At 35.0% G+C, this 23,579-nt stretch overlaps 1 protein-coding gene across 1 annotated transcript in view; it reads right to left on the reverse strand.

Moving 5' to 3' along the window:
- The window catches only part of UBR1 (ubiquitin protein ligase E3 component n-recognin 1), a 127,291-nt gene that overhangs the window by 31,539 nt on the left and 72,173 nt on the right, over window positions 1-23,579 (reverse strand). Inside the window, exons 23-34 of the mRNA XM_024568473.4 lie at window positions 22,168-22,270; window positions 21,664-21,712; window positions 21,120-21,274; window positions 19,656-19,755; window positions 18,963-19,072; window positions 16,166-16,252; window positions 15,047-15,231; window positions 10,897-11,102; window positions 9,297-9,390; window positions 8,374-8,523; window positions 5,483-5,580; window positions 121-214 (exon numbers count right to left, since the gene is read on the reverse strand). Of these exons, the coding sequence (XP_024424241.2) occupies window positions 121-214; window positions 5,483-5,580; window positions 8,374-8,523; window positions 9,297-9,390; window positions 10,897-11,102; window positions 15,047-15,231; window positions 16,166-16,252; window positions 18,963-19,072; window positions 19,656-19,755; window positions 21,120-21,274; window positions 21,664-21,712; window positions 22,168-22,270 (1,431 nt within the window). The remainder of the gene's footprint in view (window positions 1-120; window positions 215-5,482; window positions 5,581-8,373; window positions 8,524-9,296; window positions 9,391-10,896; window positions 11,103-15,046; window positions 15,232-16,165; window positions 16,253-18,962; window positions 19,073-19,655; window positions 19,756-21,119; window positions 21,275-21,663; window positions 21,713-22,167; window positions 22,271-23,579) is intronic.

Genomic DNA, 23,579 nt, shown 5'->3' on the forward strand with positions numbered 1-23,579 from the left:
AAAATAAATAAAAATGGGAAAAAGAAACAATTTTACAAATAAAGGAGAAGGAAGTATGGAAGCAAGAAAGGACTGTTCTCCACTGTATTTTGACAACCATTTAAAAATTTAGATACTTACGAAGACTCAACTCCATAACTCAGGATGGAATGGAACTCAAAAATGGAATCACCCATTCCTTGATCAAATAGGACTGGAATTGCTGGGTTTTCTCCTTATAAATTAAAAGGAAAAAGAAAAATCATGAAAGGTTAGTCTGATACACACCTCTGCAACTTATAAAAATTATATGTGATTATTTTCAAAAATTCAGAAAATGCTAATAAATAATCATTAAAAATTTCTCCGTATAGATAACATAATGTGACATCCTTCTGTTCTCCCTGTAACTTTCACACATTAGATTTTTTTTTAAAGGAAATATGTAGTACTGTTCTGTATCTTGTTTTTTCATCAATGGATCAGAAACTGTCTTTCCACATCGGTAACTCTTCATCTCTATTTTCATTTTTAATGAATGCATAGTATTCAATTAGTAAGGCATCATAATTAGTAAATAACAGCAAAGGATTTGTGGCCAAACTGCCTGGGTTTGAATCCTAGCTCTGATATTAACTGTTATGAAGACCATGGGTAAATATTAAAACTCTTTGTGGCTCTACTTCCTCATTAAATTTGAATTATTGTTCCCCTATATAAATTTTTTTTTCTGGTTGCTTTCAAGATTTTGTCTTCATCCTCGGTTTTGGCAGTGTGCATTTGATCTATCTGGGTGTGGTTATCTTCAAGTTTATCTGAGTTTTATTGAACTTCTTAAGTCTGTATTTTTAATGTCTTTCACCAAATTCAGTAAATGATCTCCAGCCATTATTTCTTCAAATATTTTTTTTCTTTACCACTCTTTTCCATTTTGGGACTTCAATGGCACAAATGTTGAATTAAAGGAAAAAGTGATTCTATCTGTTGTTAAAGCAGTTTCTTTTTACTCCTAGGCTTTTTTCTGTCTATTCTACAGATAGGATAATTTCCACTGATCTGATTTCAAATTTACTGACTCTTACCTTCCAATCTCCATTTTACTATTGAGATCATCCAGTTAATTATTATTTCATGTAGCATTTTTTCAATTCTATTATCTCTATTTAGTTTTTTTATAGTTCTATTTTTTCCTGCTGATAACTCCTATATTGCCATTTATTTCAAGAGTGTTCAGCTTTCCCTTACTTTAAAAAAAAATCTTCACCAGAGGATATGTTTATTGATTTGAGAGAGAGAGAGAAAGAGAGAGAGAGAGGGGAGAAATTGATGTGAGAAACATCTATCAGTTGCCTCCAGTATGCGCCTGACTGGGGATCGCACCTGCACCCCAGGTATGCGTCCTGACTGGGGATTGAACCCACAACCTTTTTATGGTGTATGGGATGATGCTCAAACCAGCTGATCCACCTGTCTAAGGCTATCTTGTTTCATAATTACATATCTGTTTTAAACTTTATGGCTATCATCAGCTAGCCTTTGGTGTGAAGCTGTGAGGCAACAAGAAAAAAATAAATATGGATTCACTCTGCCTTCTCTGGAAGACAGGGGTCCCTTTCCGCAGTTCCTCTGGCTGGAGAGATTAGTTTTCTCTTGTGACTCTAGGTATCTACATGGCTACCATGGTAGTGCAGCTCTATGACAGCTTTTAGGGAGCTGGCTTTGGAGAGGGTCAGAAGATGGGGAAAAAACCACAACAGGAATTCCCTTTATACTCTCCAGCTCTCAGGGGTTTCTTTTTCCTTTTCCCAGTCCTCTGGCCAGAAAGAGAGCACCTCTGTTGGAGATTCTATTGTTCCTGTCTGCTACACAGTTCTGTGACTAAGGCTACCCTGGGTCAAAGCTGGTAAATAGAGGAGGAAAAACAAACCCCAAGAAACTCACTACCTATACCAATCACTCTTTAAATTGTGATTTCTTTTTTCTCTTAGCCTTTATTTTCTATTTTTTAATTTAAATTATATTTTATTGTATAAGCTATTACAGTTGTCCCAATTTTTTCCCCTTTGCCCCCATCCACCTAGAACCCCCTCCCTCAGGCCACCCCCACACCTCTGTCCGTGTCCATGGGTCATGCACATATCAATACATTCTCTGGCTACTATATTCCATATGCAGTACTTTACATCCCCATGACTATTCCGTAACAACCAATTTATACTTCTTAATCCCTTCACCTTTTTCATCCATTCCCCAGGCCCCCCTCCTATCTGACAACCATCAAAACGTTCTCTGTATTTATGATTCTGTTTCTGTTCTGCTTATTTTGTTTTTTAGATTCAATTATTGATATGTACGTATTTATTGCCATTTTAGTGTTCATATTTTTCTTCTTCTTCATCTTCGAGAAGGCCCTTTAACATTTCATATAATGCTGGTTCGGTGATGACGAACTCTTAGCTTTTTCTTGTCTGGGAAGCTCTTTATCTGTCCTTTGATTCTAAATGATAGCTTCGCTGGGTTGAATAGTCATGGTTGTAGGTGCTTGCTTTTCATCACTTTGAATATATCTTGCCAATCCTTTTAGCTTGCAATGTTTCTTTTGAGAAATCAGTTGTCAGTGTTATGGGAGCTCTCCTGAAGGTAACTAACTGCTTTTCTCTTGCTGCTTTTAAGATTCTCTCTGTCTTTAACCTTTGGCATTCTATTGTGGTATGTCTTGGTGTGGGCTGCTTTGGGTTCATCTTGTTTGGGACTCTGCACACTCCTGGACTTGTATGTCTATTTCCTTCACCGAGTTAGAGAAGTTTTCTATCATTTTTTCAAATAGGTTTTCAATTTTTTTGCCCTCTCTCCTCCTCCTGGTACCCCTATGATGTGAATGTTAATATGTTTGAGGTTGTCCCAGAAGCTCCTTACACTATCCTCATTTTTTGGATTTTTTTTTCTTGTTGTTCTGTTTAGATGGTTTTAGCTTCCTTATATTCTAAATTGCTTATTTTATTCTTGGCTTCATCCAGTCTTGTTGATTCCCTGTAAATTGTTCTTCATTTCAGTCAGTGTATTCTTCATTTCTGGCTGGTTATTTTTTATGGTTTCCAAGCCCTTTTTTATGCTGTCGAAGTTCTCATGAAGTTCACAGAGCATCCTTATAACCAGTGTTTTGAACTCTGAATCTAATAGATTGTGTCCATTTTGTTTAGTTCTTTTTGTGGAGTTTGGTTCTGTTCTTTCATTTGGGCCATATTTCTTTGTCTCCTCATTTTGGCAGCCACCCTGTGTTTGTTTCTATGCATTGGGTAGAGCTGCTCTGTCTCTCTGGCCTGGAAGAGTGGCCTAATGTAGTAATTGTCTTATAGGGTCTGGTGGCACAGCCTCCCCTATCACCCAAGTTGGGTACTCGAGGTGTACCCCACCATGTGGGCTGTATACACCCTACTCTTGTAATTGAGCCTTGACTGTTGTTGGCAGGTCAATAGGAGGGATTTACTCAGGCTGCCCAACTGCAAGGACTGTATGTGACCACTGACCACCAACCTCCGACCACTGTGGAGGATCAGCTGTGCAAGGGCCCACTCCACAGAGCAGGGCTTACTTCACAAGGCTCCAGTGCCTGCTGAGTCTGCCCCTTGAGTGTGTTGCTTGTGGGGGTGGTTGGGTGGTGGTGCTCCAACGTGGTCTGTGGCTGTTCACTGGGTGTCAGGTGCTGGGGCCTCCCAGAAGGTGCAGGCCAAAGTCAGTCACTGTCAGTGTTCTGTTCAGGGCCACCTGGCATATGCTGCAAAGCAATCTGCAGCTGGCTGGTACTTGTGCTGGGCTGGGAGATGGTTAAGCAAGTCCAAGCTGTGAATTAAGGCCAGCTGCTGCTGGTGCTGGGCCTGGGGCCACTTTAGCATTAGGCATGGGTGACACTGAGGCCAAATGCTACTTGTTTGAGGGAGTTTAGGGAAATCTGAAGCATCAGTCAAGACCAGCCATTCCTATGGAAAAACCACTGGAAACAGCTTTGGTGGGGCAGAGTGTCGGAATCACCAGGGTGAGGCAAACAATGTAAAGGCATGTTGGTAAGAGTCTTAAATATGGTGCCCACCTGCCTGCTCTGTTGGGGGAGGGCTCAGAAAAGGAACAGTGGATTCTGCCTACACTTCTGTCTGTGAGAAAGCTGCTCCCCGCTCTCACCCTGATGCCAGGTGCTACAGTTCCTCCCCATATGTTTCTGGTGCCTCTACTTACTGTGTCCCCAACTGCAGCTCAGAAGGAGTTAAGTCTGACTAAGTTTCTGTGCAGCCCCTTTAAGAGCAACTGCCTGGGACTCCAGCAGTTTGTCTCCCACAGCCTCGATCCCTGCTGGTTTTTACAGCCAGAAGTTATGGCAACTTATCTTCCTGGCACTGGAACCCTGGGCTGGGATGGCCTAGTGTAGAACTGGGACCCCTCGCTCCCAAGATATCCCTTCAGATTTTTATTCACCACAGGTAGGTGTGAGACCAGCCTGTTCCACATCTCCACCCTTCCTACCAGTCTCTATGTGGTTTCTTCTTTAATTCCGTAAAGTATAGGACTTCCACTCAAGCTCTATTTCTGGTGGTTCTGAGTAATGGTTGTTTGTAGTTTAGTTGTAATTTTTTAAAGAGATTTTATTTATTTATTTTTAGAAAGAGGGGAAGGGAGGGAGAAAGAAAGGGAGAGAAACATCAATGTGTGGTTGCCTCTCATGCGCCCCATACTGGGGACCTGGCCCACAACCCAGGCATGTGCCTTGACTGGGAATCAAACCCACAAGCCTTTGCTTTGCAGTCTGACACTCAATCCACTGAACGACAACAGCCAGGGCTAGTTGTAATTTTGATGTGGTTGTGCCAGGAGGCAAGCTGTGTTTAACTATGTCACCATCTGGAACGAAATCTCTAAATTTTGATTTCCCTTCCTAATTTGCCTGCCATTGTTTATTTCTCAGAGTCTTTGGGTAGTCTTATCTCTCAATTGTAAAAAATGCATACATGAGGTAACAGTTTAAAAGTGTTGTCTTTGTCATTACTATTAATGACAACATATTAGTAATATTAGTAATAGTAATGACTAACACATAGTACTTACTATGTACCATGCCTGGTGCTACTCTACATAGGATAACTCAACCCTTTAATCAAGGAGATAAGTACTATTATTATTCCCACTTTACAAATAAGAAAGATGAGGCACAGAGAGCTTAAGTAACTTGTCCAAGATCACATAAACAGTAAGTGATGGATATAAGATTTAAATCCAAGCAGTGTGAATCCAGATTAATCACTGTCTATACTGCTTCGCAGTATAAAAAAAGTATTTATTCAAATAAAGTGATTCAAACCAAAACTAGCCAGGGCTTCAAGAACCTCTATTTTCTGATATTTAACAAATATGTATTTGCAAACCATATTTCAGAGCAATAAGTACATTTAAAAAAAAATTAAAGATTCTGACACTAAATCACACATAGCTAAATAAAAAATAATTTTAAGCAAACCTTTAGCATGTTTTATATTATAACCGGATATTCTGGCCAAAACAGTCGGTATCCATCGTGCCAGGGTCAAAAGTTGAGCAAGAACTTCTGCATCCTCACTGAAAAATGATATTTAAAAATTGTTAAAGCCATTGGCACAAAGTCAAACTGCAAATCTTAACTTGTGGAGATTCTTCTAAACTCCCTGAATAAATGAGTGTATGAAAAATTCCTCCAGATTAACTGCCTAGGTCACAGAACACATGTATCTAAAAAAGTAGTTTGGGAGGGAGGGAATTTTGAAAGTACAAGGATTAAGATTGCATCCATATCCCTACACCTGGAAATAATTAATATCAGTAAATGAAATCACCATTCTTGTTTCTCAAGTCAAAAACTAGGTGTTGCCACTGATTTCTCTATTTACCTCTAATTTATCAGCTAGTCTCACAAGTTTTACCTTATTAATATATCCTAAGTTAATCGCATCTTTCTGCCTCCACCATTATTAACCTAACCCAAGTTACCTCATCTCCCACCTGGACTAGTTCAATAAACTAACTGTTCATCCTGCTTCCACAATGGGTTTCATCATCATCTGTGTACTCATCATACAGCAGAAACTGAGGCATCTTTTAAAAGTATAAATTAAATCATCTCGCTCCCCTATTCAAAACATTCCAATGGTTTCCCATCACACATAAAATACAATTCCAACTTCTAATCTTATCTTATTCATAAGCCCCTTTATGATCTGGCTTGTTGCTTGCTTCATTCCAACCACAATGCCTTCTTGTTAGGCCTCAAACATGGTGATTGTGTTCCTACCTCAGAGCCCTTGCTCTTGATATTGCCTGTGTGTGAAATTCTCTTCGCCCAGAGAGTAGCTTCACTTCACTCACGTCTCTACTGAATTGCCACCATCTGGGAGAGAAGCTCCCTAACAACATTGCCTATAAATAGTCTCATGCACTGGTCTGTCTCTAGTCCCTTACTCTGCTGCTTTAGCAGCTTTATAGTTAAATAGTTTTTTTATAGTATTTCTCACTCAACACTTTGTATTTATATGTTTACTGTTGGTCTCTCCTCTCTGTAATGTAAATTCCATAATGACAGGGACTTGATCTAAACTATTAACAACCAAGGGCGATCACAAATGGTGTTATTAAAAGGACTTAAAATAGAAATTTGCTTATTTAAAGGACAGTCTTGAGTGAGGTTAAAATATATAATTAATTGTGCCCAAATCCACGTATCTAGGCACAAACTTGACCTAAGAATTTGTTCAGTTCTCAGAAAGTGTACTGTGACTGATTATAACCAATTTTCTTTAAAAATACCAGCTTATTAGTTTTGATAAACTTTTTATATGCTCATAACTTTATTATCTTAGATTATACTGATATTGATTTTCCAAAATTAAAGTAGCAAATATAATTAAATACATATTTAAGTTCAAGTGTCTAATAAAAATGTTATGTATGCTTATGTATTTCAGATCCTAAGTAACAAAATTATTACTATAGATTAAAAACGTCATAGCATTCAAAGAGAACCAGTAGAAAGGATCGATTTAGCTTGAGAAAGGATTGTCCTGAAGCATCCTATTCTTTTTTTGTGTGTGTGTGTGTGGAAGCATCCTATTCTTAAAGACATCAAGAAAAGAGGTGCTGAATATTTCTTTAGAGAATAATTTGCATGTTTAATAATCCTTATTTGGGGAAACACTGTAAAAAGGGCTTGTACAGGCTAACAAATTGGAAAGTCACTATGTTTCATTATGATTTAGTTTATTTTTGTCATCATGTATATAGTTAGATATGGCTTTGGAGTCAGGTCCGGGTTCAAATCCTGAGTCTTTCTTTAAATAACTAAAAACTATTCATAGTTTTCAATTCCTTATCTTTAAACTACCCTCTTCATTAGATTATTTAACAAAATAGCATAGCAAGTTTTTAGTAAAGTGCCTAGAACATAACAATTACTCAAAAAAAAATATATATAAATCTTTCTGATGCCACCTTCTTCCAAAAGGATGACATTCTATGTCTCAATATGTTGACTAGAAGACAATTTCCAATTGGGTTTTCTGATGACACGGACTGATACAGAAAGAGCAAGTACTTATTGACCTTACTTGCCAAACCTATATCACCTTTGCATACTTTTGTTGTGGAAAGACATTAAAAGTATTTTATCAACAAAATCATTTTCTTTAGTGCAACTTAGGTCATTATTACAAATTCAATGAATTTTAAAGAAATTGAAATAGTAACAATAAATATTACTGTTATCATCATGTGGAACAGTAAAAATAAAAAAAATACACAATTGAGTATCCCAGTTGTCATTAAAAACTAATGAATTTTCTGTTAAAGTGCATCTACAGATGGTCAGAATATAAACTTAGTCTAAATGCTCAAAAAGTATCCAAAGGTATATGATGACACTGATATTTTAATCTATTTTTATAATTAACATTTTGCCTATATCTCTGAAATTACAGCATTTAGATCTGCAGAAAAAAAGAATAAAGATTAACACTACAAAGACATTTAGAGAAACCAAACTCCAAATAGCAACTCTAATGGTGACAAATAACTTTATAAAAAGAATAAATCTTCTTTGCATCTTTTCTGTGAATGATAAAATAGATTCAAGTTCCACTGCTTTAATGGCAGTTGGAAGATTTACACAAAACATATAGATCTGAGTAAATGAATACTCCAGTTTTTTCAGAGACTAAAGATTGGAAGGTAATTTTAATCATGGTTTTAAGTAGAATGTTATGAAATAAAAAAGTATTACTTTAAATAGCAAAAAAGAAACTAGTAATCTAACTGAAACAGGCCTAATGAAAAGATTAAAGACAGATTTGTATAAAATTAACCAAAACATAAGTTAAAATATACCTGTTTATCGTTCGAGGTTGCAAAGGAATAATGGGGATCACAGTATTGCACAGAGACTTGCAGAGAGGGCAAAGGTATTCTCCACTTTCTAAGTCAAAAAGGTCAACATGGATACGCTGCTGAAAGCTCAGCTGTACAGCTTCAAAATACCTGCAAAATTCCAAGACATGTCCAGTCAAAACTATACATACATCTTTGTTCTTATCCAAGTGAGAAAAATCTGAAATTTTTGCCTCGATAAACATCTTTTAAAATATACATGCAAAAATCCACCAGTTATAATTACAGAAGAAATAGGATGCCCATTCTATTGGGGTAAAACTGGAAGAGTCATTAGGGTAGAAAAAACTTTTTAAAATAATTTTACTGAATCTTGTCTCCTGCCTCAACAACATGGAGATACAATGTAGACGCTACTTCCTTCAGTTTCCAATGACCAACTGAAGTAGCCACTGGCTATTATAGAAAAATTACGCATTTTAGTCCAATGCCAAAAGGGTAAACACTATACAAAAGATTTCCCGGGAATTAGGTTTCTGAATTGCTATCTCTTCCAGAAGTAGATCTAGAATTTCTTGTCATATTCTATCTCTAAAGTACTTTTCACTCTATGTTTTGAGGAGAATGAGATTTTTATAAAGATTACTGCTTCTTTTACACAACTATTGAGCAAATAATTAGTCTGTGAAGAGCAAGTAAAAGGAATGATGAATTAAATGAAGAATTTAAGTTCATAACTTTACATACCAATTCCTAAGGGTGATGATGCAATGAGTATCATGCAAACAAAATTAGTAATTAAAACTGCTTCAATTATTCAAGTAACAAGGAAAGAAGACATGGGGAAACATGCCTTTTTGTGGCCTTTAGTGAACTTCAATATTCCTAGTTTCTTTCAAGAACATGTCAGAAGGAGAACTTACTTCTGCCAGCATACCGCATGCATTACATGACCACAGCTTCCTGTATAAGTTCCATATGCCAAATCTGGATCCATGAAAAGTGGGTCTAGGGATTCTGGTACAGGAAAACAAAAATAAGAGGTATTATATTCATCTCTCCCACAGTCATAAAAAGTAAAAAATAAGAGGTTTTCAGGTCTGAAATTCTAATCATGAACTTTCTAAGGAATGTCCAAGACAAATGTCACAATATCAATGACAGCAAGATTCATATTCTTAATAATAAGTAAAAAGAGAAAAATATAAAGCTAGACTTCCAGGTATGATTCTAAAATTAGTATGGATTAATGACTAGTTCTACTCTTGATTTACATTTTTATTTTCAACATTAGGTTTAAGGTGCACACTATCCTGGTTGTTGAAGTTATTTTCTATGATTCAAAAAAATTTATTTTTGTAATTTTACAAGTAATTTGACTGAGTAATTTTAAGGGATATTTAGGGGCATTATAATCTACTGGATAAAAGCAGACTACAGTATTCAAAATCTGATTTCATCACTTAAACTCATGGCCTTGGGCAAGTTGCTTCTCTGTACCTCAGTTACTTCATCTATAAAATGGAGCCAAAATTGATACCTAATTCATAGGGCTATTATAAGGATTAAGTGAGTAAATACACAGAAAGATTTGATCTGTGCCTGGCATATGGTAAGTATTCAATAAATATTAGTTTTCTTAAAAAAATCAATATTGTAACTCCAAGGGTATTTTAAAAATAAATTTTTAAATCAAATTAAAAAAATAAATTTTAAAACTACTGATGTGCTGTATGAAGTGCAATACATCAGCTAATTAGTATTTTGCCAAGAAAATGCTTACCACGAACTAATCATGAGACAACAATCGGACATACTCGCACTGTAGGACACTATACAAGATTAGTGGCTTGCATTCTTCAAAATAAGTTATCACAGAAAGAAAAAAGGGACTATTCCAGATTAAATTATAATTGACTAAAAGAGACACAACTAAAGCAACACATGAAACATGTCTGTATCCTAAATGATAAAAAAGTCTAGTTAACAAAAGACATTCTGAGGATATTTGGGGAAATTCAAATATAGATTTTATCAATATATTAGGTGATATTCCTGAAATGTTATTAATTTTCTTAAATGTTATAATGGCATGATAGATATAATAATAGATTGCCCTTAGTTTTAGAAAATGCACATGGAAAAATTTAGGGATGAAATGTTATGATGCCCGCATACTACTTTCAAATGGGAGAGCAATGAGAAATGGGGATGTGGGGGAGAAGGAGGGGAAGAACAGGGGAGGGGAGGCAGAGGAGAGGAGGGGAGAGAAAGAGAGAGAAAGAGAGAGAGAGAGAATAAACAATGTAGCCAGGTGCTAACAAAGATTAAAACAAAAAAATAAAACAAAGGAGCCAACAAGGCATGTAAAAACTGAGTCCATTTCACATATAGGTAAACTATGATTTGACCAAATAAGGCTAAATACAATCTCTCTCCCAAACTTCTTTCCAATAGTATTTTTTCTAATTACATAACTATGAAAAGAAATGTTCAAAAGGATATTTATTAAATAATACATACCCCCTGAGAATTCTATGGGTTTTCCCCTGTGCTGGGTTAAGGCGGTGGATTTCTGGACACAGGCCGATAATACCATGGCATTATTTTCTATTTTCACCTCTTGTTCTTCTTGGCAGAGGATGCATGTCAGCACCTCCTTTTCAGTAACAGACGGACCCCGTTTAGGACCCAAAGCAATTCTAGAGTAGTCACTGACTGCTGGGGTGCTACCGAGAGAAATGACCAGAAATGAGGACACATGTTTTGGTCACTTATTTTTATATTTTGGTAGATTTTAAGTAACTGCAGGGCAGGTACATAAGAATAAAGAGCAAAATAAAAATTATATTTAGCAATATTAGCTTAAAATCTTGCCCCCTAATTTTTCTGGCATTTATCAGTTAATTTGCTTATTAGAAAAGACATTTTGTGCTGCTAAGTGCAAAAAAAATCAGATCACAAAGTAGAATGTATAATTATATTGAATTTATTCTACCAAGGAGCTGGGTTATCTGTTTTTTTTTTTTTTCTAATTATAAAAGTAACACATGCTTATTAAGAAATTTTAGAAAATCTAGAAAAGTATAAAGAAGAAAATAAAAAGCATCATACTCTCACAACCTACAGATAATCACTTGTGTTTCTCCAGCCTGCTTTCTACTTATAACATTTTTACATAATTAAGATCATATTACATATGCAGATTTGCATCCTTTTATTCACTTGTATTTTAGTTGTTTTTTCATGTCATTAATATTTACTTAAAACATTATTTTCTAATGGCTGCACAGTACTCTTATTATACGTGCCATAATAATTTTATACATTCCCTCCTATTAGGTATTTAAGTTTCTATTCTATTTTGGTAGCTATTAAAATTAAAAAGTTATACTTTAATGATTTAGCAATTCTTAGGTCAAAGTGTGCAATAATAATAATATAATAAATAATAGTAAATATTTATAAAGCACTAATTGTAACATGAGTCACCCTTTCAAATTACTTACATTATATTAACTCATTTAATCCTTCCAAGAATCCTATCAGGTACATACTATTGTTACCTCCATTTTTCAGATGAAGAAACTGAGGTTTAAGATGGTAACAGATTTACCTAATGACTTATCACTAGGAAGTAGCAGAGCAAGGACTTAACCCAGGTGATCTGACTTCCCAGGCCATACTCTGAACCGCTCTGCAATACTGCCTCTCTATCTATGCAGGAAGCACCCTGACATGTCACGTATCATTCAATAATCTGGGAATAACTTAAATGCTCATCATCAGTGTCAATGGAATTACATGAGACAGAATACTATGCAGTTTTTAAAAGGTGGGTCTCAGGTAAGTGTGATACTACCTCCTAGGAGGCATCCAGCAATATGTGGGTAAGGTTTACTTTTTGGTTATCATAAGGACTAGGGGACACTACTAGAATTTAGTGGAGGAGAGGCAAGAAATGATACATGTCCTGCAATTCACAGGGCGTGAAAAAGAACTGCTGCCCAAGTGCCAAGACTGAGAAACACTGAGCCTATTTTACGTATGTAAGAACATATACAGATTTTCCAAGACATATTACCATGTGAAAATGCGAAGTTGCGGAATATGTACATAATATCAGTTATGCAAATAAAACAAAAGGCTGAATGACACTGTATGATTCTTATGGCTACATATATTTGTATGTAATAACACAGTGAAACTTATGAGAACATCTATATAAAATTTATATCTCTGCGAAGGGCAGAAGGAGGGCCCAGGATTTGGGTCAGTGCTGAAATAGAACTTTAGATTATCTCTCTACAATTTGATTTTTTTAAACAAAATTAAGTTAATATAATTGTGTAATTAAAATTTTATTTTGAAGATGTAAGAATATTTCTGTAACTCTGTTTAAGAAAACCTTCTTAAACATAATACAAAATTTAAAACTCAAAAAGACCAATAAATCTGTCTTTATTAACAGTGAATACTTCTCTATGGCTAAACTTCATAAATAATGTTAAAGAAATAGGGATATAAGAAACATGCAACAAAGTTTAACATCCATAATTTTCAAGGACTTCTACAATTCAGTATGACAAAAGCAAAGCACCCAACAGAGATGGGCAAAGGATAACAACAGGCAATTCTCTGAAGACAAAATGGAAAAGGCTAGTGAATGATCATATGAAAAGATGTTCAACCTAGTACTAACTGGTAACCAGGGAAATTCAGACTGACGCCAATTTATAATTTTGATTATATCCAATATTTTCAAGTACTGATAATAATAAGTATTGGTGAGAATGAAGAAAATAGACACTCATATACTGCTGGAAGTAGAAACTGGTAACATTACTTAGGCAATGTGGCATTATCTATCAAAAGTATATATAATTATGACTTAGCCCTTTTGCTTATTGGATCCACCTCTTGAGTACTTGCACAATTGCATTAGGGGGAACATACAAAAGTTTTCTGCATGCGTACACATTATAATAAGGGAAAATGTCCAAAATAAATAAAATATTGGATATACATCTACACTATGGAAAACTATGCAGCAGTCATGAATAATGATGTAGAATCCACACTATAAATCTTTATATATCGACATGAAAACATTTGTTAAGACATTGAGTGAAAAAGCAAGTTGCAAAACAAAAAGGTATGATAAAATTTAAAAAACCCACTAAAAACACAAAATAAGACTCATTATTTCTTCATGTACACCTGTTTATAAATGCATAGGAAGAGGTCTAGAGCAACAGTTATTTATACCAATGGTTATCTGTGGAGAAAGATCAGAAATGTAGAGGATGGTCAAAGGGGACGTACTGGATTAATCTGAGTTGTTTTCAATGAGAACACATTCATAACTTTATGTGTACAATCAATCAGGCAATAAAAATAAATGAAAGCATTAAAGCCACTAATTAACCCTGGGCATACTTTTGCTTGCATTTTCTTGTATGGATAAATATACAGTAGTCTCTTTTCCACTACTTTATAAATAGGACATTATTAATACATACTACTGATATTAGAGGGTTGGGACTTTCTGTTTATTGTTTAAAGTTTTGTATTAATTTCTAGTTTTATTACCATAGTCAGCCAAGGATAGCTTACCTTCATATCTTTTTAAAATATCTTTAAAATATATAGTTATAATTCTTCAGGATTACAGACATATTATGTAGTATAGTTTCTACTGTTACTGCAAAACCACTATTTACTAAAAGTATCCACAACACACATTGTTTTAAAAAGCCATGAATGCTGATTTTTAAAAACTAAGCATAGAGCCCCAAGTGGTAAGGCTCAGTGGGTTGGGTGTCATCCCACAAACCAAAAGGTCATTGGTTCGATTCCTGGTCAGGGCACATGCCTGAGTTCCAGGCCAGGTCCCCAGTTGGGGGTGTAGGAGAGGCAATGATTCAATGTTTCTCTTTTTCCCTCCTTTCCCCTCTCTAAAAATAAATCAATCAAATATTAAAAAAAAAAAAAAGCATAGGAAATATTTTCAATATTTCATATGGGAATGCTTTCCAAACTACCATTATGTTGCCTCCTCCCTTTTCTCACTGTATCTATAACATCCCACAAACCATGACTCCAGGAAAGCTCATTGATTTTCCAAAGAGCATACCATAGTGAGGACTCAGAAAAGCAGATTTACAAATTCCCATTCCAATGGGCTGGCTACCCATGACTATAACTATATGCATTATCTTCTTTATTTTTAAGAAAAAAAGAAAATTTAAGCCAGCTTTTTATGAAAAATTTTTTTAATAATCTGTAATAACTGTAGTCATTTTTATCAGAAATCATAAAAATGATGTGGAATATATGAACTGATGTGTAAATGAGTATCTAAAAAAGCACATGTATATAATATAACAGGTTCAATTTCTGTTTCTTCTGTTCACATCTTTGTATCTTTTTGTGCAAAGGTTTCCAAATAACTTTACTGAGGACTTGAGCTGTTTCTCAAAAAAATTTATATTCAATACATACCTTAAAACCTTCACGGTCCCTTTTCTACTTTAAAAACACAAACTGAAAACACAAACTGAATATAATTTCTCTTACTATAAAATTTATTTTGGAAAAACATCACTTAAAGCGAATATGTAATATTTCCTCAAAAACTGAGTTGCTAATTTTTAGTTTTGCTTTGTTTTACCTCTCTTCCTCCATAATGGAGTCTTCTTTCCCAGACATTTCTGATGTACTATTATCATACATGAGTTTGTGAGTTTCAATGAAGTTTTTCTGTAAGGCAGACATCTGAGCCATAATCTTCTGGCGATGTAGCCTAGCAGCTTCAGCTTTTCTTTTTCGTTCTGCTTTTTCTTTATCATGAATAATCTGGATAAGACAAAACCACAAAAATTAAGTAGGTGCTATTGTTACAATTTACATATACTGTTCAGCCAGGCAAAATTTCCCAGAGTAAAAGTCTGATAGAATTGATTACTGCACCTCTTATGCCTAAGTTCAATCTTATGTCTCAAAATTAGCATACGGTCTCCATCACATCACCCAACTAATTGTTCCTTTGGTACTTCAATAATTTAACATAAAGGCAAACTACCTTAAATACTTAATAAACTGCCTTTTAACTCAATGCAGGTAAATTAAGAAAAATATTAAATAAAACAAAATTTTGAAATCTGTCAATCATTTAGTCATTGACATTTAATCAATTTAAGCCAACCTGATGATGTTCAACAGTTATTCTTAGACATGTTGCTAAGATGAGAACTTGAACAATATTACTGAGATGTACTGGCGTTTATTTATTGTGTAGTCTAACTTAAGCCCAGTGTCTTCCTTTTATGAAGGATAGCAAATAACTACAAGTAATAATACTCTAATAATTTTAAGATTAAAATCATCAAAATTTGATTTATTAAGGAAATTTATAGCTAAATATTATTGCATTTCACTGAATCTAAGCTGTATCATTATTTTATGCTCCACTAAGAGTGCTGCTGATTAAATTATAAGGAGCTGTGGAATATAAGGCAAACCCCACTTTTGGATATTAAAACATCATTTAAATTAATAAATTATTTCCAACAGAGCTCCATTGCACATCTATTTCCTCCACCTTTGTAAAATACATGTATTATACTGGATAACTACATGTCAAGCACCACTAATTGCTGAACGATAGAAGATGGACATCTCACATACTTTACAACAAACAGGTTCCTTCTAACAAAAAGAAGCAGCTTCCTGATATCAGCAAAGTTCAAAGACAGAGAGATGAATGTTACCATTATTATAAAGTTATTACCTCATCATTCTTAATAGATTCTGATCCTGATGTAGTTGCTACAATGAAGCAACATTTCTCTCTTAATCGCTTCACTGTGTCAAACATCTGAAAAGTAAATGTTAAAAAATTTGGTTACATTGACCAGGAACAGAAAAATGCACTCATCTGATCTTGTCACCAAGTCTCCAACGTCTTTGACTTAAGCTACACACACTTATACACACACGCGCACGCGCACCCATGTGCACAAAGTGACTCCTGACTGTGACAGACACCTCCCCTAATTGATTAGCAATCCAGCTAAGAAGGAGGTTGCAGTGCAGGTAGCAAAATCAACTGATTAGTCTGTAGGTGTGACCATACCTCTGCTTTTGCCAGGAAAAGTAAAAAAAAATTAATTCTTTATATTTAAATATATTCTCATAAAAAGCAATCCTGCTATATACAGGATTGCTGTTTTCTCTGTTCCATTTTCATTTAATCATTTATCTTTGGAGGTGTTTCCACAACAGCTACCTCATTCTTTTTACCAAATATCATGGTTTCAGCACTATGATGATGTATCCATAAACTGACTAATATTTAGAAGGAGCCTCAGTCTCATGTGGAAAATTCTCCCACGAGGAACTTACAACACAACTTTATATTAAGCATTTGGATAAAATACCTAATGTTTATAAGAGCAGGTACTTGGAATAAATCTTTAGTTTATAATACCTTGTCTGTAGAATATAAATGTTGAACTAAATGACAGTTCAATTTACTTTCTTTTTTTATTATTTGAAATCTTTATCGATTGAATGGTTTTGGGGGGTGGGGAGAGGGGGAGAGAGAGAGAGCGCGCTATTGACTTATTGTTCCACTTACTTACCTCATTGGTTGATTCTCATATGTGCCCAGACCAGGGATCAAACCCGCAACCATGGTGTTGTATCAGGACCATGCTCTAACCAACTCACCTAGCCACCTGGCCAGGGCCTTCAATTTACTTTCTTAATAAAGGTAGATGTAGTTAACAACTACTTCTTTTGTTTCTGCTTTGGTTTTATATTTTTAAATGATTATGTCAGTAAATTTAATACTAAATACTCATAGAATCTATTTTGAGAGAAATCTTAATAATTTTATTTTATTTTTATGAAGATTTTATTTATTTATTTTTAGAGAGGGAGAAGGGAAGGAGAGAGAGGGAGAGAAACATCCATGTGTGGTTGCCTCTCAGGTGGCCCCCATTGGGGACGTGGCCTTCAACCCAGGCATGTGCCCTGTCTGGGAATCAAACAGCGACCCTTTGGTTTGCAAGCCCGTGCTCAATCCACTGAGCTACACCAGCCAGGGCTTAACAATACATATCTGATTACATTAAGCTTGCTTAAGGAGTGTCTCTGATTAAGTAATAAAAAGAGCTGACTTCTTGAAGTACAAATCAGTACAAAGATCTCCACTGATATGACTGCGGAAAATAACCATTCTATATCTTAATTACCAAACCAGTTATCTAGCGGATAACATCAGAATATTTAATAAGCGCAGTGAGGGGAAACTCCATAACCTTGGCTTCATGTTTCCATGCGGAGGGTTTTCCATTAAAGTAACAACCCTGGCCTATCTCCCTACCCCTTAGGCACTCCTCCCCAAAGGCACTGCCATCTACTCAACAGTTCAAGTTCCAGATCCAGGAGTCATCTCTGACTCCTTGATTTCCCTCATCCCCTTCCATCAAATCTATTAGCAAGTTCTATAGATTCTACCAACAAATTATACCTGAATCAGTTCAGCTTCTTACCATCTGCATCCTAGCTTATAGGTCATGCTCACTTCTACCAAGAATACTGCAATAGTCTTCTAATAGTCTCCCTGAAATTTACTTTTGTCCCTTATAATCCATTTACCCCATAGCAGACAATGACCTTGTAAAAATATAGACCAGATATTGTCACTTAAAATCCTTCAATGGTTTCCCACTGTACTCAAAAATAAAATCCACCACTTTAACCTGACCTGTCAGATCCTATATGACCTGGCTGCTGGCTGCCCCCTGACCTTGTTGCCTACGATTCTCTCCCTCTCCCCCTTGTATGGCAGTCATGCTGGCCTTCTTTCTGGCCACCTTAGAGCTTTTACTTTACTGTTCCTTCTTTCTAGAGTACTCTTCCAGATTCTTATAAGACTGGCTTCATGTCATTAAGTTCCAGCGTCACCTCCTAACAGAGACCTTTTCTGATTACCCATCTAAAGATACCCTCTACTCATCTGCATTACCCTGGTATTTTCTTGTTCACTGTCTGTGTCTCAATCAGTATATGTGCTCCATGATAGCAAGCACCTTATCTATCTCGTTCAGAGTCTAGAAATGAGCACAGCACATAGTAAGATTCAATACATATTAACTAAGTGACACATTTTCATTTGTTTTTAAAAAAAACTTCATAAAGCACTGGCTGGTACGGCTCACTGGATTGAGCACCGTCCTGCAAACCAAAGGCTCGCTGGTTCGATTCCTAGTCAGAGCACAACCCTGGGTTGTGGGCCAGGTCCCCAGCGGGGGCATGTGAGAGGCAACCACACATTGATGTTTCTCTCCCTCTCTTTCTCCCTCCCTTCCTAAGAATAAATAAATAACATCTTTAAAAAAAAGAAAAAATACTTCACTAAAACATAGTGAAAATATAATTACTAACATGAAAACATAGGATTAATCATAAAAAACCAGTAGTAAATGACCTCACAAGAACATAGTGGTTTAATTTTGGAGGAAAGCAGAGTATTCTCAAATAAATAAACCAAGATATAATCAGTTATTTTCCAGGTTTACCTGGAGTATCCATGTTATCATGTCCTTCTGGCCTTCTAACTGGGGAATTCCTTTGAGTTTTTCCAAAAGCATTTGTATATTCTGAGCATTCATGGACGAACTTCCTAATCCTTTTATAAAACACAAAAAATTACATATCACAATATATATCTTCATAATTATGTATAAATTATAATTTATAGTTAATATCATTCGAATTGATAACCAAAGATTATAATCAATCCCTTAACTACATTAAGTTTTTAATGGAAGAATCTGCAATTACATGAAGTACTAAGTATTGAATTAAACAACTTAATAACTTGAATTACTTTAAGTCTCTCTTGTTTATTTTCCACTGAGGCTGCTAAGTGAAAGCTAATAATCTGTCTCTTGTCTTTCTTCCACATGGCTGTCTAGTCAAAGATCCTTAAGTAAGAACCAAAACTCCAAAAATATGAAAGTGGGAGCAGTTATATCCATAAACTGAGTAGATTTATGATGTCTTCAAGGATCTAGAAAATACAGTGTGTAAACAGAAATAAGATGCTTTTCTCCTCTTGGTCTTATAATCTATATCCCTGGAATGTGCTCTGAAAAAACTGTCTTGATCAGGTAGCATTTAATAAAAATATAATCTAAACTTATCCTGCTCTTCCAAGTTGAAGACAGTGCCAGAAGAACACATTATCATTCCCTCAGACTAAAACATACTTGAAGCCTTATGGTAAAAGTCAAATGTCACTTCTTCTTCAGGGGCTTTTTGAAGCTGTTGTTTTTCTTCTAGTAAGCCCAATGCCAGAATATGAAATGCCTAAAGGAGAAATATATGAAAATATCTTTAAAGCTGTGCTTCTTCAAGCAAATATATTTTAAATGAAGGTACAAAAATAACCAATCCAATTGGTAAAAAATAGGCAAAGTTTACAAATCAGCAGTTTACAGAAAGAGAAATGATAAATACACATACGAGATATGTTTAACTTCACTTAAAATTAAAGAAATGTGAGTTGAAGCATGATCTCCTATTTTTCACCTATTAGAGTGGCAAAAAAAAAATAGCATTTACTAGAATAAAAGGTGGCAAATGTGTCGAGAAGCAGGCATTTTTTACCACACTGGTGATGGGAGAGTCAATGAGTATAACATTTTTGGAAGCCAATTTGACAATATCTATAAAAAATGTAAAGATACAGACCCAGTACTAGGAAACAGTATGATAGGTACAGTCACTTAAGCATACAAAGATATTTGCACAAGGATTCTCATTTTAGTGTTCTCTGTTATACAAAGACCTAAAAGGAATATAAATATCTATTAATAGGAGACTGGTTAAAGGCATTATAGATAACCATACAATGGAATATGCAGCCATTAAGATTGAGGTAGGCCTATACACATTAACGTAGAATGATCTGCAGGAGGTACAAACCTCTCACAGTGCTCATCTCCTAGGTAGAGCACTGAGAAGCGGTGAGAGAAGTTTTAACTTTTGATTTCAAATACAGCCATACGGTACAAAAACTTTTTTACTTCACTTATCTACTATTGTTACAAAAATTAAGATACACATATAGTATGACAGCATTTAGAGCCTCCGGACCAACAACAGCCAAGGACAAAAGAAAACTTAGTGAGGTAGGTGCTAAATAAATATATAATTCCAGCCGCCAAAGGTGACATTATTAAGTAATGCATCTATAATAGCATCGAGAAAAAAAATACCTGCTTTTACTTAATGAGCTAATTTTCAAAACTCTACGAAATAACTACACTTATACCTATTTTACCAATGAGAAAATTATTCGTTCTTCCTAACAGGACATGGGATAATGCAAGATTCAAGCCTAGACCTGTGTGTTATCAAATCTCTATAATACTGTCTCTTCATAATACAAGTGAAATAAAAAAATAAGAGAAAATTATGATACAATAGTAACATACCACATTATTAGAAGGAGCGGGCTTTTTAAAAGAATATAAATGGTTCCCAAGAATAAGGATGCTAAAAATATGAGAATGTGTCACTAAGAAAATCTGTGCCACACCTAAGCTATTTATAATGACCTCTGAGTCTCAGGTGCTCTAGTTGTGGTTCTGACTCAAGTTAGACCAGGAATCTTCTCCAGACCACCATGAGCTCTATGAAGGAGAGAAAACATTTCAGCATATACACACCATCTGGAGCATCCCTTCAGTCCACAAGTTAGACTCTGTGTCTAATGCCCGCTCAAATACGGTCCTGAGAATGTACATCATGACATCACAATTTAGAAGGTTAACCACTTTGCTGAAAGCAGGGCAGAATTCAGGAGGTGGTGGTGGTGGTAATGCTACAGTGGGTGGGAGATGGATGGCAGAAGAGACAAACAGGTACATTTTTATTTGGGTTATTCTACATGCTAAATTACAAATGTCAAAATCATAGATTACATGCAAAAACAACACATGATTTCTGTTACATTTAAAGCACTGAAAACATCAATGTCAAAAAAATATGTCACTATGTCAATCATCCAAAAATAAACTCCATTTGCTATAAATTTAAAATTCTATCACCACTGATGTAGGTCATATCTTAGTACGTGAATAAGAAACAAATGGTTCTTTGCACTTGCATTAACTGCCCACTCTAAATAAACAACAAAACACTATACACTGGGCTGATAACAAAACCACAGAAAATAGTCAAAATGAGTCAATTCAGAATCTCACTTTTTACCTTCATCTTTGTTTTCTTGTTTTCTCTTTTTCTTCTGCATATGTTCAGCCTATATATTTAAAAAAAAAGTCTATCTTTAAATATACTGCTTGTCAAGCATGAAACAAATGGAATACTGTGAAGCAGGCAGGAAAGATCCATCAACCTACCAAAGTATTTTACATACTGAAGTGTATGTTCCAAATGCTACCTGGTTCTAGAAACAAAATGTCTGTCCTAAGGAAGGCCACTGCAAAACATATGGGAAATATCCCTCCTCAAGAACTGGTGCCCACTGTTTCAGTCAATAATATTCCCCTAGAGTCTGTCCTGGCATAATCATGAAAATTTGAATATTGCCTATATACTTGATACTAATGATTCAATTTTAATTTCTTGGGTGAGATAATGCTCACTATTAATGAGAACCAGTACGAAGCTACAGAAAAACTAGAAATCTTTCTGTGGAGTCAGAGAGCATAAAGCATTTTAGGTTTATTTTCTGAAGAGGACACCTCTTCCTACCTTGCTATGCTGTGTTTTGGTGTAATGATAAAAGTACATATTGAAGTCTTTCAATGATTCATCTTTCAGTTCATAAACTCCATGGCCTGATACACCTGGTTTCCTAAATAAACAGAAAATACAGAGATGAACTGCAGTGTTCTTGAAGTATAGAATACAGACAAAATAAGAACCTAAAAATTAATCTAAAAGTCAAAATCTAGAGGAAGAAAACGTAATTATATCTCATTCAGCTTGCTTAAATTGAAATGAGAACTTTCATTCCAACAGTAAAACTAAAAACGTACACTGCATGCTCAAAGTCCTGATAACAGCTAAGCTGCGTTTCATAATTATGGAATTCAACCAAATCTGAGGAAGTTTATTTTATAGTACATAGAACTTATACCATACCCTTCATAAACCCCTAAGGCTTCTTTTTTAGCCTCTGACGCCTAAAGGTTGTGTGTTCAACTAAAGCACATTTTATTATCTTAAGATCAAATCTAAACTGGTAGTGAGACATGATGTCCTCAACAAATAGTTGATAAAAATATAGTGTTGAATCCTCTACACATCACTAGGAAAAGCATCAAGGCCAAAAGGAGTACACAATTATTTCCTCTGCACATTTAAACTGCATTTTATTTCCATCTAATTCTTAATTGAAATAGTTCACTGAACATATTTATAGCACTAAAAAAGCTACATCCTATTTTTAAAGTTATTTGAAACTAGTAATTTATCTATAAATACAATACTATAACAAGTACAAATTCCCTACCAGTTTCAATTTTTTTAAATTCCACATTTCAAACATTTACCCACTAAAATCTTATTTCCATTTTATATCTCAAAAAATTGAAGGATTATAAAATACAGTTTGAAACCTACTAAGGGTTTCCATGTTTAGGATAAACAATTTTTCAACCTTAGGTAGAAATACAACAGTTTAAGGTAACTGTATTTTACCTTAAGGACAGAGATTTTCAACCTTTTTCATCATTCATACCACATATAAACTAATTACAAAATTCTGTGGCACATCAACAAAAAATATTTTTTGCCCATCTGACCAAAAAAATAGGAATAATTTTGACTTATTCACACCAGATGTCTGTTGTTGTGTTGGCTATTGTTATGTTTTTATTTGACAATCTGAGGGAAAAGAAGTCAGTGCCCCTAAGTGGTCAGGTATTGCATGTTTTAAACATTTTTGATGGCCCTGACTAGGGTAGCTCAGTTGGTTAGAGCATCATCCTTATATGTCAAGGATGCAGGTTGGATCCTCAGTCAGGGCACGTACAAAAATACAAGAATCAATCAATGAATGCCTGAATAAGTAAAACAACAAATTGATGTTTCTCTCTTTCTCTCCCACTCACTTTCTAAATGAATAAATAAAAATTCAAAAAAAATTCCTGTAGCACACC

Source organism: Desmodus rotundus, chromosome 7 (assembly GCF_022682495.2).
Source record: "Desmodus rotundus isolate HL8 chromosome 7, HLdesRot8A.1, whole genome shotgun sequence".
NCBI classification, from domain to species: Eukaryota; Metazoa; Chordata; class Mammalia; order Chiroptera; family Phyllostomidae; genus Desmodus; species Desmodus rotundus.